The 13,578-nt window shown below is 45.6% G+C and overlaps 1 protein-coding gene and 4 non-coding genes across 5 annotated transcripts; all 5 read left to right on the top strand.

Annotated features, from left to right (window-relative positions):
* Nucleotides 1–6,241: 6,241 nt before the first annotated feature.
* Rpl3 (ribosomal protein L3) lies at nt 6,242–11,279 on the top strand. Its single transcript, XM_051189386.1, has 9 exons — nt 6,242–6,259; nt 7,019–7,211; nt 7,905–8,073; nt 8,730–8,865; nt 9,430–9,616; nt 10,045–10,205; nt 10,489–10,590; nt 10,866–11,081; nt 11,181–11,279. Exons 1-9 carry the CDS (start codon nt 6,257–6,259, stop codon nt 11,223–11,225), a joined length of 1,212 nt encoding a protein of 403 aa, XP_051045343.1. The 5' UTR covers nt 6,242–6,256; the 3' UTR covers nt 11,226–11,279.
* Nucleotides 6,678–6,741, top strand: LOC127226252 (small nucleolar RNA SNORD43). Its single transcript, XR_007834863.1, has one exon. It is a non-coding gene; the product is annotated as a small nucleolar RNA SNORD43 (small nucleolar RNA).
* Nucleotides 8,675–8,729, top strand: LOC127226260 (small nucleolar RNA U82P). The gene has a single exon (XR_007834871.1). It is a non-coding gene; the product is annotated as a small nucleolar RNA U82P (small nucleolar RNA).
* LOC127226258 (small nucleolar RNA U83B) lies at nt 9,669–9,752 on the top strand. Its single transcript, XR_007834869.1, has one exon. It is a non-coding gene; the product is annotated as a small nucleolar RNA U83B (small nucleolar RNA).
* LOC127226257 (small nucleolar RNA U83B) lies at nt 10,696–10,789 on the top strand. Its single transcript, XR_007834868.1, has one exon. It is a non-coding gene; the product is annotated as a small nucleolar RNA U83B (small nucleolar RNA).
* Nucleotides 11,280–13,578: the final 2,299 nt, after the last annotated feature.

The following is a 13,578-nucleotide window of genomic DNA, read 5'->3' as shown; positions in this document are numbered from 1 at the left end:
GGGATCTGTAAGGAGGCGAAGTCTGGGGGGGGGGGGCGGGGAGGGAGAAACCACAAACCTTGTGAGATTTTCTTCGCTCTCCACCACAGGTCCCGTGCCTCTTTCCTTAATCCAATAATTAATTATGTAATTATCTCTTCCATTGTTTCTCTGTCTTTGGACTCTTAACTGGCCAAGTTGGTCAGTAAATACACCGTAGCCCTCATATCATCCTGCCCCCAACAAATCCCAACACAGTTTGACCTCAGGGCTTGTTTGTTTATTTTTGAAACAATTTCTTGTAGTCTAGGCTGGGTTCTGGAACTCACCATGCCATATGGAGGGGGTTGATTTTGAACTTCCAATCCTCCTGTTTAACCCCAGCTATGGTATTTCAGGCCTGAGGGAACTATTATACTATGATCCTATAAAACTTCTAGAAGAAAACAAGAGAAGCCGGGTATGGTGACATATACCTTTAATTCCAGAAATTAGGAGGCAGAGGCAGGTGAATCTCTGAGGTCGAGTCAGCCTGATATACAAAGTGAGTTCCAGGACAGCCAGGGCTATATATAGAAATCCTGTCTTGAAACACCCCACCCCACCCCACCCCAAAAAATGGAGACGAGAAAGTCTTTGTAACTTTGTGAATAGGCAGAGTTTCTTCTTCTCCTCCTCCTCCTTCTCCGTCTTGTTTGTTTTGCTTTGTTTTGTTTTTTAAGACAGGGTTTCTCCATGTAACTGTACTGGCTGTCCTGGAACTCACTCTGTAGATCAGGCCAGGTTGGCCTCAAACTCACAGTGATCCACCTACCTCTGCCTCCCTAGTACCGCCCCGCTGTGCCCTCACATCTAAGTGAGGACACTGCATCATCTAAGTGCAGTGCCTGGGGAGGCCAGGAGAGGAGAGGACATGGGATCCCTTAGAGCTAAATTTACAGACCTTTGTGTGTTGTTTGTGGGTTCTGGGAACCAAAGTCTGGTCCACTTCAAGAACAATAAGTGCTCTTGACTTCAGAGTCATCTCTCCAGCTCTTTTGTTTCATGACAAAATCTCACACTGTAGTCAGGCTGTGACCTCAAACTCACTATGTAGCCTACGCTCAGTTCTAACTTGGGGCAATTTCATGTGCTGAGATCTCAGATGTGAGTTACCATCACATCTAGCAAAGCATTTTCTCAGAAGCCAAGGAGCAATGTGGCTAAGAGGGTACATGTTCTTGAAGATCGTTGAAACATTCTCCCTCTTGTCTGTATAGACCTTGTCCTGAGATCTATGCCACAACATAGGTGGACACATTTATGTCTTTCCATGAAGTCAGAATTTATCCAATAACAATAAATTCACAAGGTGGAGTAGTTTCAACAGCAAGTTTGCCAGGTAATCCTGCCTATCTTGGTAATCTAGCAAGGGTAATGCAGGTTGGTTCTCTTATTCTCTTGTCACACATCACACAGCAAATCAGTTAGTCAAGCAATCTAGCTGCATATATGTGGTTTACATAATGAATGCATATTTTAAAGGCTACTGCATAGTTGAAGAGGTTTTAGAAGTGGGCCAACAGAAATGCAAACAGATTCTGCCTTAATCAGATAAGAAACCTAAACAGCATCAGGGAAGAGGATATTGCTGTAGAGAGCATTGGAGACCAGCATTGAGAGTGAAGATAGCCTGATACAGGGATGAAAGGACAAGCCTGGGGGAAAGAGCTCCAGGTGCAAAGTGCCAGGGAGTAGACAGATATAAGAGTATGCCAGGTCAACAGCAAGGGACTGGGCTGAGCCATTCTATTTATTTTTAATTAAAACTTTTTGAACATTTTATTTGTTACTTTTATGCCTATGGGTGTTTTGCCTATACTATGTAGTGTTTTACTTATATAGTGTATGTCCCTGTACCCACCCCCTATTGCAGTGTCCATAGAGACCAGATGAGGCATCAGATTCCCTAGGATTCAAATTACAGGCCTTTGTGAGCCACCATTTGAGAGTGCTGGGAATCCACCTGGGTACTCTGGAGGAGCAGTGCTCTTAATTACTGAGCTATCTCTCAAGACCCTATTTTTAATCTGTTATTATTACCTTTGTCACGTGTGTAGACATCAGTTGGCAACTTGTGAGAGTTCTTTCTTTCCACTAAGTGAGTTCCAAAGATTGAACTCAGGTCATCAGGTTTGGAAAATACCTCATATTTATTTTTATTTGCCAACCCTCATATTTACTTTTAAAAAAAAGTTGCACAAGTAATTAATGTAAGTACTTTCATTTTGTTTTGTGTCTTCTTTGGAAATGGGATCTCACTGTGTAACACTGGTTGTCCTGGAACTCACTCTGTAGACCAGGCTGGCCTGAAACTCACAGAGATCCACCTTCTTCTGCCTCCCCAGTGTTGGGTTTGAAGGCATAGAATACAGCAGAACTTAGAGCCCTCTGGGGAATGCCTTCACACCACCCACTGCACCCTCATAGGCATTCAGTGTGAAGGGCCCTGCCAATCAGCTGGGGATGGCTGTATTCATCCTGTGTAGTTGGCCCTGGTGAAATGGATCATGTGACTCTATGTGTATTTCCTGGTCCTGCTTCCTGGCACACAGCCCCTAAAGCTCTTGGAATTTCTGACCTGATGTTCTCTTTTTGTAAGCTAACGAGGGCACTAGAGCCTCAGCCTCCTGCCTTCACAGAGGCTCTTAGTAATCTTATATCAAAAGGACTTCTAGGAGGTGCTTCTGAACAGCAACTCCATTCCCGATCATTTTAACCTCCATTTCACGATCAAATTAACATCGTCTTTGTTATAGTTTCCAAATGTGTTGTGTAACCCTCCTTATTTCTGAACCAGGTTGACTATAATCCTAGGATTTGGGAGGTAGAGACTGGAGAATCAGTTCAAAGCCGGCTTCAGCACTTAAGTTCCAGTGTCGTCAGCCTGGGTTACTTGAGACTATCTTGAAAAACAACAAACAGACGGAAGAGAGGCAGCCCAAAGCAAATGCTGCTCTTGCAGTGGGTCAAAGTTCAGATCCCAGCAGCCACACTGGGTGGCTCATAACCTGTAACTCCAGCTCCAGAGGGATCTGTTGCCTACATCCTCCTTGGGCACCTGCATTCCAGTGTACATACCCATACACAGGTACATAGATCTAAAATAATAATAAATAAATAACAACACACAGACACATAAATATAAAATAAATAAATAAATGGGAAAAAATTAAAAATAAAGTAAATCCTCCTGTCTTGTTTTTGGTTTTCAAGACAGGATTTCTCTTTATTGCTTTAGAGCCTGTCCTGGGACTTGCTCTATAGACCAGGCTGGCATTGAACTCACAGAAATCTGCCTGCCTCTGCCTCCCGAGTGCTGGGATTAAAGACGTGCACCACCACTGCCCAGCCAGTTCTGTATGGCAGTTTTTTGGAAGTCTCTACTTAAATAAGCTGACAAGTTTAGATGAAGTTTGAGGGTTTGTTATTTTTTCTCTTGCAGGTGCTGTTTGTTCAATATTTTTTGGTGCATGTCACAATACTAGTGGAGTTTAGAGGACAACTTATGGAAGTTTGTTTTGAGTCCTTGGCATAGAATCCAGAGTGTCTGCAAGCCCCTTTACAGGCTGAGCCACCTTTTGGAACCTGTCCAGATGATTTTAGCTGAACCTTTCTGTCACTGTGTGCTCAAAAATAGTTATTTCTGGCCCTTCATAGAAAGCTGAGAGCATTTGCTTGGCTGACAGCCTGGGCTTTGCTAGATTGCTTGGGCTTGACAGGGTTCTCAATACTGCCCCAGTTTACCAACCTGGTAGAGTCTGTATTTATAGATCATGTGTTACAGCATCTGCCTGATACATAAAAATAATGAAAGCCAGGCATAGTGATGTACATCTTCAATCTCAGCACTTGGAAGGGGGGGGGATTCATTTGTCTGTGAATTCAAAGTTAGCCTGAAGTGAGCCCCTGTCTCAAATAAATAAAATCTATAGTGTCGGCTTCCACATACATGTACACATATGGGCACATGCACCCTACACACACACACACACACACACACACACACACACAAATTTACACTATCTTGTGAAAATTATAATTTTGCTGGGGGGATGTAGCTCAATGGTAAAATGTTTGACTAGCATGAATAAGGTCCTAAATTCAATCCCTAGTACATAAAAATATTCTTAACTTTGAGCTAGGCAGTGGTGTCCAGAGCCTTTAATCCCAATAGTTGGAAGACAGAAGCAAATGGATCTCTGTGAATTCGAGCCCAGCCTGGTCTACAGAGCAAGTTCCAGGACAGCCCTGGCTCCAAACCAAAGCTATACACACACACACACACACACACACACACACACACACACACACACACAGAGAGAGAGAGAGAGAGAGAGAGAGAGAGAGAGAGAGAGAGTATTGTATGCCTTTAAGGCCTTTAATCCCAGCACTCAGGAGACAAAGGCAGGTGGATTTCTGTGAGTTTGAGGCCAGCCTGGTCTACACAGCAAGTTCCAGAATAGCCAGGGCTACACGGGGAAACCCTGCCTTGTTTGTTTTGACAGATTCTCACTGGATACACCAGGCCGGTCTGGAACCGTGTCACCATACCCAGCCCTGTCTTATTTATTTCTGTGTCTCCATATGTACATGCTACACAAGCGTCTGAGAAAAGCTTGAGAAGTCTGATTCACGGAAGCTGCAGTTACTGCACTCAGATCATCTGGAAGAGCAGTGAATAGTCTCAACCGATAGAAAGGCCATCTCCCCAGCAGTGAAGAGTCTTGAGCCATAGAAGGGGCATCTCCCCAGCCCTTGTTTCAGTTTTTGGGACAATATCTCTTATATTTCAGGCTAGCTTCAGACTCAATATGAAGCCAAGAATAATCTAGAAATCCCGATTCTCTTTCTCTCCTCTGCCAAGTGCTAGATTACAGCTGTGAACCACCACATTGTACGACTTCATGCATCCTAGGCAAAGACTCTACCAACTGAAGCACAATTTCTAACCCAAAAGTCCTAATTTTTTAAGTGTTATTTATTTGAAATAGAGTCTCGCCATATAGCCTTGGCTGGCTTGCAGCTACCTATGTATACCAGGCAGACCTCGAACTCACAGAGATCTATCTGCCTGCCTCTGCCTCCTGAGTGCTGGGATTAAAGGCTGGTGCCAAGTAATTTAAGGGTAGTCAGCACTTGGTGCCCCTCCCACTTTCAGAAATCCTTTTACTTTTCTTTAATAAAACTATGTTCGCGTTCCTAAAAAAGACATACATACTTTTTACTTCATCTGGAGAGATGGTTCATAATTAAGAAAACTTGTTGCTATCCCAGGGGACCAGGGTTTGGGTTAAAGCACTCACAATTGTCTGTTACTCCATTTTCAGGACACCCTTTTCTGACCTCAGCAGATACCAGGCACACATGTGGTGCATATACATACACCCTGGGAAAAATATACATACACATAACATGAATAAAACTAAAAAGTAAGAATAAAATATGGGGGCTGGAGCTATTGCTCATTGGTTAAGAACACTGACTGCTCTTCCAGAGGACCCAGGGTTCAAGTACAGTACCCACATGCGGCTCACAACTGTCTCTAACTCCAGTTCCAGGGATTCCAGTCAGACATGCATGCAAAACACTAATGCACGTTAAAAAAAAAAAAGAGAGAGAGAGAGAGAAGATAATAATTAATGAAATGTGAACGGGACATGACATCTAGGTACTGGAATGGCAGAGACCAGACTTGACGAAGGTGTGCCCGAAATTATGGCGAATTAAAGGCAAGTCGTTATTGCATTAAAATCACTGGCTAGTCAGAGAACAAACTAGTTTCATCCAGCCTTACAACGTAAGAGCTCGCCAGAGCAGCACATCAGTTCCATCTAAGCCTGCTTCAAACAACGTTGGTTTCGATACTGTACAGGACTGAGAGGGTAGCACGCTGTGACATAATTCTAGAGGTGACAGCGTAGCTCATGGACAGAAACAATGCTGCCATTTTTCTTCATTATCATCAAGTTTGGCTGCTGCGGAATGCCGTAGATTCATTACATTCGAAACTGCAGCATCTCCGAGGCTTTGTGCAATGTTTGAACCCAAGCACTTGCCGTATGGGCGGTACTTGTCAATCCCGAGTGGGCGGGAGAGTGACGTTAGCTGTACGTCCTTCGACCCGTCATCCTCTGCGGCAGCACGCTCTCATGCTCAGTGGGCGGAGCCATTAGGTGGCTTTATATAGGCTGATCCGACGCCTCTTCGACCTCTATTGGCAGCGTGGGACGGCGAGATGGTACGTGTAGTAGTCGACTTTGGTTCCTTGCTTTTGTGCTTTTTTTTCCCCCTATATTCGCGGCCCATCGGCGCCATCGCGGCCTGACCAACAACGAGCAACTGCTCTAGCAGCACAAGCGATTTGGTGGGGCCCGCGACGGCATCTAGGTCTGAGAAAACGTGTGCGCAGGACAGGCCTGGACCTGCGGGAGAGGCCTTTAGTTGAGCGCAAGCCTAACTGTTCTTTCTATAAAACGGGATGTTTTGGGTTTGTGAAATGAAATTAATCTTGGCTTGAGCATGTGGTTAGTCTGAGTGGAAAGGCCGTAGACACTGGATTGCAATGTCTGAAATGGAGTCACTGGGAAGCTAAACGAGCTCCCATTTTGGAATGTGGTTCCGCGAAAGGGAAAAGTGTCTCAGGAATTCCCACACGCCACAAATGATGAACCTTCTGACGGGCGGACAGAAACTCTGTGTTGATTGTCATGTTCTGATTTGGCATTGGGAATTCTAGAGACTTAGCTGTAAAAGGCTGACTCCCGAAATGCCGTGTAGCCATTTAGTAGTGAGTCATAACGTCACCTCTAACAGCCTGTTTGGCAGAGCTTGGCTGTTTCCTTTCGATAGTGAAAGACGTAATATTTGCAAAAGTCTTATTCAATCCTACCATCTCGTAAGATAACAAAGTGGCATTTTCTCCTGGACTGTTTAAGTAGTAGGAAGGGCTACTGAGTACTTGAGATAAACTCATGGTAATGGTGATTGTCTTCCTCAGTCTCACAGGAAATTTTCCGCTCCCAGGCATGGGTCCTTGGGCTTCTTGCCTCGGAAGCGCAGCAGCCGGCATCGTGGAAAAGTGAAGAGCTTCCCCAAGGATGACCCTTCCAAGCCTGTTCACCTCACAGCTTTTCTAGGCTACAAGGCTGGCATGACCCACATTGTCCGGGAAGTTGACAGGCCAGGATCCAGTATGTAGACTCCCCTTGTTAAACTTGGGTTGTGTATGTATTCAGGAATGATGCTTGGAGTAAGTCTGTAGTCATTATGGAACAGTTCCATTTTGGTTGGTTAATTAAGTCAAACAACCTGACGACAGTGCCCACTTAACAAGACAAAGGACAGCTGGTTCCAGTTGTGTGACGGGCTAGGCAGATGATGTGGATTTGAGCAAAAGCCTACTCTGCAAGGGCATCAGCAAATGCCTCTCCCTGAGCTTTTTGTGTTGCGAGATAGGGATTCTCAGGCTTGAGGCAGTCCTGGAACTAGCTCTTGTAGACCAATCTGGTCTACAAGTGTGCCAACACTGATTAGTTGTCCCTAAATCTGTCTAGACACCTAGCAATTTCATGTCTGGACAGTTGATTCATGGAAAGATCTGAAGCCGGGGTAATGATGGCTCAGTACTTCTGGATGCTGGGATTATAGGTGATTTTACTTGAATTCATGTCTGTATTTACACTAATAGCAAGCATGCAGGATGGGAAGTATGTAGGCTAGGTGTTGTGACAAACATGGAACCTTAGGGATCACCTGAGCTAAAGGCACGTTGTTGGTACTGGAGATATTAAGAGCGGTCCTGGAAGGCCAGAGGTGCCTTCTGTTGATTAGTGAGTATTGAATGTTGGGGTACTCATCACCCACTGATGAATGTGCCTTCACAGAGGTGAACAAGAAAGAAGTTGTGGAGGCTGTAACCATTGTGGAAACACCACCCATGGTGGTTGTAGGCATCGTGGGATATGTTGAAACCCCACGAGGTCTCCGTACCTTCAAGACAGTGTTTGCTGAGCACATCAGTGATGAGTGTAAAAGGCGTTTCTACAAGAACTGGTAAGCAGGGTGAGAAGCCAGGGAGAACTGGCCTGAGCTAAAATTTGGTGGGCATGTTCTGGGCTTTTTTTTTTTTAAACCCACTTGTATGTATTCTTTATCCCTGACCTAGATTTCTAGACAAGGCTGGTGACCCCCTTGCCTGTAAAGTGTTGGGATTTTAAAGGCATAGACCACCACTGCTCAGCATGTTCTGGGTTTCTTAGTGCAAGTGCTTTGATCAAAGCTTCCTTGAGACAGACCTTATGGGGTTTTTGTGAAAATGATAAATGCAGTGTCTGCATTTTTTGGGGTTTCAAACTGTAGCATGACTGTACTAGACAAATTTCCTGCCTCTGACCTTGTTCCCAGGTCAGTCCCTTTAACCTTTACCATGAGAAGGTCCCCAAGTTAGAGAAGAGATTTTTCTGTGCACTGGAGCAAGAATTGTGTGTTCTGTATATGTGGCTTATATTAACCTGTGGACCTCTGCTCAGCTCCGCTCGGCTCTGCCCGATGAGCTCCATCCAGGCTCCGCTTGCTGGTGGAAAAGGCTCCTTAGAAGCCGGCAATGAGCCCCATGCCCACATGGTGCCAGTGTGCCTTCCTCTCACCCCCTGTAAGGGTGATGAAGGCCTGTACCGGGCCCCTCCCCCAACTCTGCTCTGCTCCTGAAGGCACAAATCTAAGAAGAAGGCCTTCACCAAATACTGTAAGAAATGGCAGGATGACATGGGCAAGAAACAGCTGGAGAAGGACTTCAATAGCATGAAGAAGTACTGCCAAGTCATCCGCATTATTGCTCACACTCAGGTGAGTGCACACCCTGACCCAGGAGTGGGGCTTTTCATGTTCTGTTTTTATCTCTCATTTTACAAGGATCTTACTATCTTAGATTTAGAGGCATTAATTAGGGCATGCCAGGTCATAGAGCTTAATTTCTTTGGCCAATCACCTAGCAGCTTGCCACAGTGCCAGCAGAGGGCACTATGGTACTTACCTCCATCTATGCTTCATTTGATTATCTCACTGATACAAAACAGCAGTTGATACGTATGACCTACTGGTAAGGTGTTGGCACTATGTTGTAATGCCAGAAGTCTTATAATGGAGTTGTTATTAAAAATTTTCAGGCTATTAATTGTAATGGGCTTGCTTTTCTTGGTGTTTTAGTAAATAGTCTTACTGTATTCCTGGCTTACTGGAACTCAGACGTTGAAGTGATACTGTGTGCTTGGTTTCTATATTTGTTTTCTAAGCACAGGGCTGGTTAGATGGTCCACAGGAACCTGTCTTGTGGTATGGGCTTCTTAGGTCATTTTGACAGCCAGCCAACCAAAGTGGGATTGCCAATCTCATCTGACCTTCCTCTGTTAGATGCGGCTGCTTCCCCTGCGCCAGAAGAAGGCACACTTGATGGAGATCCAGGTGAACGGGGGCACTGTGGCTGAGAAGCTAGACTGGGCCCGTGAGAGGCTGGAGCAGCAGGTTCCTGTGAACCAGGTGTTTGGACAGGATGAGATGATCGATGTAATCGGGGTGACAAAAGGCAAAGGCTACAAAGGTAAGCTTTAGAAGTAGTTAGTGTGGTTCTGTTGGTGATCGCTTGGCCTAGAGCTATGAGGTCCTGGAATGTGCTGTACACAGCACTCAAGTTACACTGCAAAAGCATTCCCTGTTGCCTTCCTTCTGAGAACAGCATCCCTTGTCAGTATAATCCTTGCTTCTATGGGATGTGATGGTACTTTGGTTTACTTCTGGAAACTGAATGTGGAACTGCCTTAAAGTCAAAGGCGGCAACCTGACTTACACACATATATAGATGTTGTAAATAATAAATAGTAGGCATGCCCCATTTGGTCTAATTGGAAATGTGGGATGATATTCAAATCAACAAGTAATTCAATAGTCACAAGTGCCTCAGATAAACTCCAGTTGGGCATTCACACACAAGGGGACAGGCCCCTCACTATTATGACATGTTCTCTACAGGGGTGACAAGTCGTTGGCATACCAAGAAACTGCCCCGCAAGACCCATCGAGGGCTGCGCAAGGTTGCCTGTATTGGAGCCTGGCATCCTGCCCGTGTGGCCTTCTCTGTGGCTCGAGCCGGGCAGAAAGGCTACCATCACCGAACAGAGATTAACAAAAAGGTGAGGCTTGGCAAGTCTGGAATTAGAACAACCACCATACCTAGCAAGATGTTTATCACTAGTTGAAGGACTTTGAGCCCCTTATTTTCTTGTGATAAGAACTTCTAGATGCTAAGACTACAAGCTTGTGTCCAGCAATAGCAGTATTTTTGATCTGGCCCATCTGCCTGGAAAACAGTTGTTAGACTTCCCACTTCCAGACTGGGTACCAGGCTAGTTGTTGGGCATCTACCTGCTGGGTCTTAGGAATGTTTCCTCAACTAGCTACTTACTGTGTTTTCAGATTTACAAGATTGGTCAAGGCTACCTCATTAAGGATGGTAAGCTGATCAAGAACAATGCATCTACTGACTATGACCTGTCTGACAAGAGCATCAACCCACTGGTGAGTGCTGGCAGCTGACTAGATGCTTTTGGGATGGCATTTGCCCCCTCTCCATTCTAGCTGTGCTTGCATGCTATTTGGTGAAAAAAATGAGGTTCTAGCCAAGCTGTTCAGTGATGATCCTCTGGAATATGCGCTCAGCACAGCGCCTGAGTGGAACTGAAGAACTATTCCCTGTTGCCTTCCTTCTGAGAACAGCTTGATCATGGTTGGCTATGTGATGAAACTAACTAGCCTCATTAATTTGCACTGACCATAACTTTGTGATTCCCTAGGGTGGCTTTGTCCATTATGGTGAGGTGACAAATGACTTTGTCATGCTCAAAGGCTGTGTGGTAGGAACCAAGAAACGAGTACTCACTCTCCGCAAGTCCTTGCTGGTACAGACCAAACGACGAGCTCTGGAGAAGATTGACCTGAAATTTATTGATACCACCTCCAAGTTTGGCCATGGTCGTTTCCAAACCATGGAGGAGAAGAAAGCATTCATGGTAAGGAAAACCGGTATCCCTGCTTTTTTGGCTCTTTGCCCCCTTGACTGTGCAGGGTTGTGAAGACTAACACGTTCACCTGCTGTTTCTCTTCTACAGGGACCACTCAAGAAAGACCGCATTGCCAAGGAAGAAGGTGCTTAAGGCCAGAAGTACTCTGTGCAGTTGGTGGGGTCTCAATAAAAATTTTTACAGTGACATTGGCTCCTCCCTTCTTAGGACAACATCTAGCCATTGATGGGGCCTAGTCCCTCAGGGACACTTGCACTATTACAGTGCCTAAATATTGGACTCCAGTCTGCTGGATTAGACTGCTCTTCACTTCCACTAAGGGAACCCTGGATGTCCTGCCAAGGGGACACACAGCCATGCTATCCCAGCAACCTCTCAGAAATGTTTCTGCCCTCCATTTCCCATTCCCTATCTGACCTGGAGGTCCTGAACCTCTAAAGAAAGTGGGAAGAAAGGAAGGCCTCTACTGTAGGTGGCATTACATTACTAGACACTATCTGGCACAGAAATACAACATAGGAGAAGTGAGCTGTGTGATCTTTGGGATGGAGCAGGGGACTGGCAGGAATCTGAAGGGTTATTATAGACCTTGAGAATGGCAAAGGAAAGTAGGACTAATGTCTCCTTTGGCAGCACTGAGACTACCTGGTTAATTATGCAAGTTTGGTGTGCTTCACATTGTGGTAGCTCCCATTGGAGCTTGACTGAGGTTTTTTCTGGAGGTGCCCCTGCTCAGCTTCCTGCAGCTAGCTGGAACATTGGCTCTCAAGACCCCAATGGAAGAATACCCCATTAGACTGTACAAATAGTGTATGTTCCTGGGTGATAGCCCCAAATCCCAATGAAAAGCTAATTGATGCTAGGCAAGTGCCCATTTCTTGAGGTGGATATTTAGGCTTCAAGACACTTGGATAGGTACAGGTCCCAACAGTAAGGTACACCATGTTCTATATCTGCAACATTGCCCAGGCTCCACTGTGAAGGTAGAGCTATTCCTGGAGGTCCATGCACAAGCTATTGTCATTCAGTGGCCACTTACAGCTGTTTGATAGGCCTGGATCTTTTAGGGGTGGGTACAGCACATGGCTAACCATTTAACTCTGCTGTGGTATCCAGTTAGCTCAGGAACATAGATGTTCTGGAAAGACATCTGTCCCTCTAATCACAGGCCACCTATGTTTTGTAGAACATTACTCCTTATGTGTTCAGTACTAGGAACTTGGTCCAGAGAACAAAGATCACCTGGGGTACATTCTCAAGGTTAGGGCCACAAGTGAGAGGTAGCCCTTCATAGGGATGGCCTTTTGAGACATTGTGGTTTCAGAAATTTTCATGGAAAGTAAGCTTTAATCTCTTTTGCATCCTAACCCTGAATTGAAATTAAAGACCTGGGTCATTCTGCTTTATGTATTTAGTACATATGTAACACATGCATAACTGGTTCCTGCAGAGCCAGAAGAGGACACAACAGGTTAAAGATGGTTGAAAGTCCCCTTCTGGGAACTGAATCCCAGTCCACTCCAGTTCAGCCTCTGAAGGCTGGCCCTTGACCAAGATAGACAGCTCCATGATAACCCAGGCAGGAAAATCAGACCAAAGGTAGAGAAGTGTCCAGTAGGCTAATTTTGTTTTTCCATGATTGGACAGCATGCAAAGTCATCCCCAGCCTCTCTGCCCCAGGCTTGCCCTCTCTGGAAGTTGGTGCTCACTGCATACCAGCACCATTATAAGCATTGGAGAAAGAACTTTGAAGCTGTTTCTCTTGGAGGCAGATGAGAAATGCTGAGAAGACTATTTGAGAAGTGCAGTCTCAGGCTTGAACAAAGGATGCCTATGGTGACTTTCTGTAGTATGGTACTCAGGCAGAGGAAATAGTGCAGAGGCTCTAGGACAAGACCTTAGGCTCTGTTCTCAGCTCCTGAGGGAGGAGACCCATAAAAGCAGTCTGTGCCGTCTACTTGACTGCATATTTCCCTGGCCTCTCTAGGACAGGGCTTTGCACACAGTAGATGTTCAATAAGCTTTGTGGAGTATTGCATCTGTACCTGGGTGGGAGTCCCAGCATTTCTGTAGGCTGCTGGAATGGGAACTGGGTCATTGCCTCTCCCCGCCATTCTCCGTGTGTTTCACACATCTGCCATGCCTGTGTCTTTCCTGTCATGTTTTTCTCTCACTAGAACCCCAAGACAGGCCTCACTGAAATCCTGTGTTGGAAAAACAAGGAGTCACATTCCAGTAATGAAAAAAAAAAAAAAATAATACCTGTTGGGAATTTCTGAGCAAGTGGGACCAGGGAGGTGGTGGCAGGAGCCACCATCATCTTAAAGGGCATGACAAAGCCTTTACCAGTTACTAGGGATTGCCCAAGGGATCAGGGATGGCCAGATGGCTGCCACCTCCTGGGCTCACCTCAAAGTGCTTTAGCCTAGACCCTGGTGACAGCACTGCTGGGGTTGGGTTGGGTCCCTAGGGCCCTGGTACTACA

This window comes from Phodopus roborovskii, unplaced genomic scaffold (assembly GCF_943737965.1).
Source record: "Phodopus roborovskii unplaced genomic scaffold, PHOROB, whole genome shotgun sequence".
Lineage (NCBI taxonomy): Eukaryota > Metazoa > Chordata > Mammalia > Rodentia > Cricetidae > Phodopus > Phodopus roborovskii.
This window is presented reverse-complemented; position numbering and strand designations above follow the sequence as displayed.

Excerpts from the sequence above, each read along its gene's own strand:
- Rpl3 (XM_051189386.1), top strand. Across the intron at positions 7,212-7,904 it reads AGTTGACAGGCCAGGATCCA|AGGTGAACAAGAAAGAAGTT; the intron begins GTATGTAGACTC and ends GTGCCTTCACAG. Across the intron at positions 8,866-9,429 it reads GCATTATTGCTCACACTCAG|ATGCGGCTGCTTCCCCTGCG; the intron begins GTGAGTGCACAC and ends TTCCTCTGTTAG.